Below are 2,311 nucleotides of genomic sequence, written 5' to 3'. Positions count from 1 at the left end.
GCATTTGATTGCATGCTACTCCTCTCTACCTCATTTCTACTTCTAAGTGTGATTGCCTTACATTGCTCCTTTCCTTATTTTCTAGGATTGGTTTCAATGTCACTTGGTAAAGTTCTCTTAGATCAATTTTTGATGGCATTGGCAAGCTGTCCCATTTGCGTTTTAAGATTTTCAAGTGACGCTGCTTGACTCTGGATTATTGCATCATTCTATGCCATGTATTGGTTTTTTCTCAAGCACAAGAGCCCTAACTTGTGGTGTAAATCTAGGAGGAAAAACTAGCTTTGCTGAAGATGAAGGTCCTTGAGTGTTGTTCCATGAGAAATTAGGGTGATTCCTCTAATTAGGATCAAAATTGTTGGAATAAGGTTTATTCTGTTGCCTATTGTAATTTCCAACATGTCGAGCTGACTCAGCATTAGTAGGACAATGATCATTAACATGCCCTTCCCCACATAGCTCACATGTCATAAAAGGGCTCTGAATGGCATGAACATCCAGAGTGTCAAATTTCTTAGACAAAGCAACAACCTGTGCAGTTGAGGCAGTAATTGCATCTAGCTCATGAACACCCACAACCTTCCTTGGCACTAATCTCTCAAATAACCATTGATAATTATTATAAGGCATTTCCCCTAACAAATCATATGCTCCACCTACTGCAGCATCGATAGTGGTTCTGATTGGACTTAACAACCCATTGTAGAAAGTCTTTACTTGCAGCCATTTCGGTAACTCATGGTGAAGGCATCTTCTAAGCAAATCCTTGTATCTCTCCCAAGCTTCATAAAGTGACTCTAAATCAAATTTTACAAAAGATGTGATGTCATTTCACATTTTTATTGTTTTAGCTGGTGGAAAAAACTTAACTAAAAATTTCTGAGTGAAATCATCCCAAGTGGAGATAGAACCAGCCAGAGTGAATTCAACCAAATCTTTGCCTTGTCTCGCAAGGAAAAAGCCTTAATCTATTAGCATAATCTAAGACCCCATTATGCTTAAAAGTATCATAAAACTCTAGGAAATTCACAATGTGAACATTCATATCATCATTGGGTAACTCACCAAATTGCACTAAAGTTTGAATCATTTGAATGATTGTAGGCTTGATCTTGAAGTTATTAACTTGAATTGTAGGTCTTCGGATGCTAGAGAGAAGGCCTTGCATAAGAAGAATAGCATATTCCCCCAAGGACTTAGTCTCTTCTTCTGTAGACATTGTGTGGAGATGAGTTGAAGCTTGTAAATTCTCCCTTTGAAGTCTTCGAAAAGTTTTGTCAATTTTCAAGCCAAAAGGAACAATTTTCAAATTTCTAAACTCTTTGCATAAAACAACCACGAGTACTCGAAAATAAAGAAAAAGAAAGTTTGGATTAAAACCAAAATTGCTTAGTATCAATATTAACAAAAATTAGTAAAACAATCATCGACAACTACAGTAAAAACTTATTGTCTGATTTTACTATGTTAGTGCAATTATTGCTAACATGTAATATAGAGAGGAGTAGAGTATCGTTTCCATGAGGATTTATTACCAAAATTCTTTAATTACTAAAATTAAAACAATTTAATCTTATCCAAACACATAATTTAAATTAAGGAGGAAAATAAAAATCTAAACTAGTAATAAGAATATCAATCTAAACTTGAGAAATTAATCAAAAAAATCCTAGGACTATAATTTCCCTCAACACTTCATTTGAGTATCTTCTACTCTCTCGTAACTTACTAAATGGAATAAGTTGTTAACCTAGAGTTTTAATTTATTTATAAGTATTTTCTGATGATTTTGTAAAAATATCTCTTTCAATCAATTCACTATATTCCTATGCAAATTAAATCAAAGAAAGACTCATTAAGCTTAGACTCTAAGATTGGCTACATATGACATGTAAGTATATTTCTATCTCACATGCCAAACAAATCATTCAATCTACTAAATGAATTTGAATATATGTTATTCCATCCATGCCTTACACAAAATTCCCTTTTCCAAGTTTATTTAGGCTACCTAATAAATCTAATTGGTGATTAGTCAATTAGACACATTAAACACAAGATTTGAATAATTAACTCAACTACCATTAATCAAAAGAAAGAAAAAATATTAAAAACTCAAATTACATGTTGAGTTCAATTACAATCCTAGAAAAATAAATTTAACTCATCCTAAATATTGAAAACATAATCCAAAGAAATTTACTATCAATTAGAATACAAGAAAAACTAAGAAGAAATAGAGAAAAAGAGAAAACTAAAAATTTATTGGATTTTCAATCTTTAATTTTTCAAAGTCTTGCTTGCTTTGTTG

General features: G+C 32.2%; 1 protein-coding gene and 1 non-coding gene across 2 annotated transcripts; one reads left to right on the top strand and one right to left on the bottom strand.

The window, feature by feature from the left end:
• Positions 1–339: 339 nt before the first annotated feature.
• On the bottom strand, positions 340–1,219 carry LOC108661397 (uncharacterized). The gene is made up of 2 exons (XM_088808748.1): positions 931–1,219; positions 340–797 (listed from the first exon to the last, which is right to left on the bottom strand). The coding sequence occupies exons 1-2, from the start codon at positions 1,217–1,219 to the stop codon at positions 340–342; spliced, it is 747 nt and encodes a 248-aa protein (XP_088664874.1).
• Positions 734–840, top strand: LOC148764700 (small nucleolar RNA R71). The gene has a single exon (XR_016024318.1). It is a non-coding gene; the product is annotated as a small nucleolar RNA R71 (small nucleolar RNA).
• Positions 1,220–2,311: the final 1,092 nt, after the last annotated feature.

This window comes from Theobroma cacao, chromosome 1, assembly GCF_053813885.1.
Source record: "Theobroma cacao isolate CCN51 chromosome 1, ASM5381388v1, whole genome shotgun sequence".
Lineage (NCBI taxonomy): Eukaryota > Viridiplantae > Streptophyta > Magnoliopsida > Malvales > Malvaceae > Theobroma > Theobroma cacao.
This window is presented reverse-complemented; position numbering and strand designations above follow the sequence as displayed.

Excerpts from the sequence above, each read along its gene's own strand:
- LOC108661397 (XM_088808748.1), bottom strand. The coding sequence starts at position 1,219 with ATGTCTACAGAAGAAGAGACTAAGTCCTTGGGGGAATATGCTATTCTT. Across the intron at positions 798-930 it reads CGAGACAAGGCAAAGATTTG|AGTCACTTTATGAAGCTTGG; the intron begins GTTGAATTCACT and ends AATTTGATTTAG.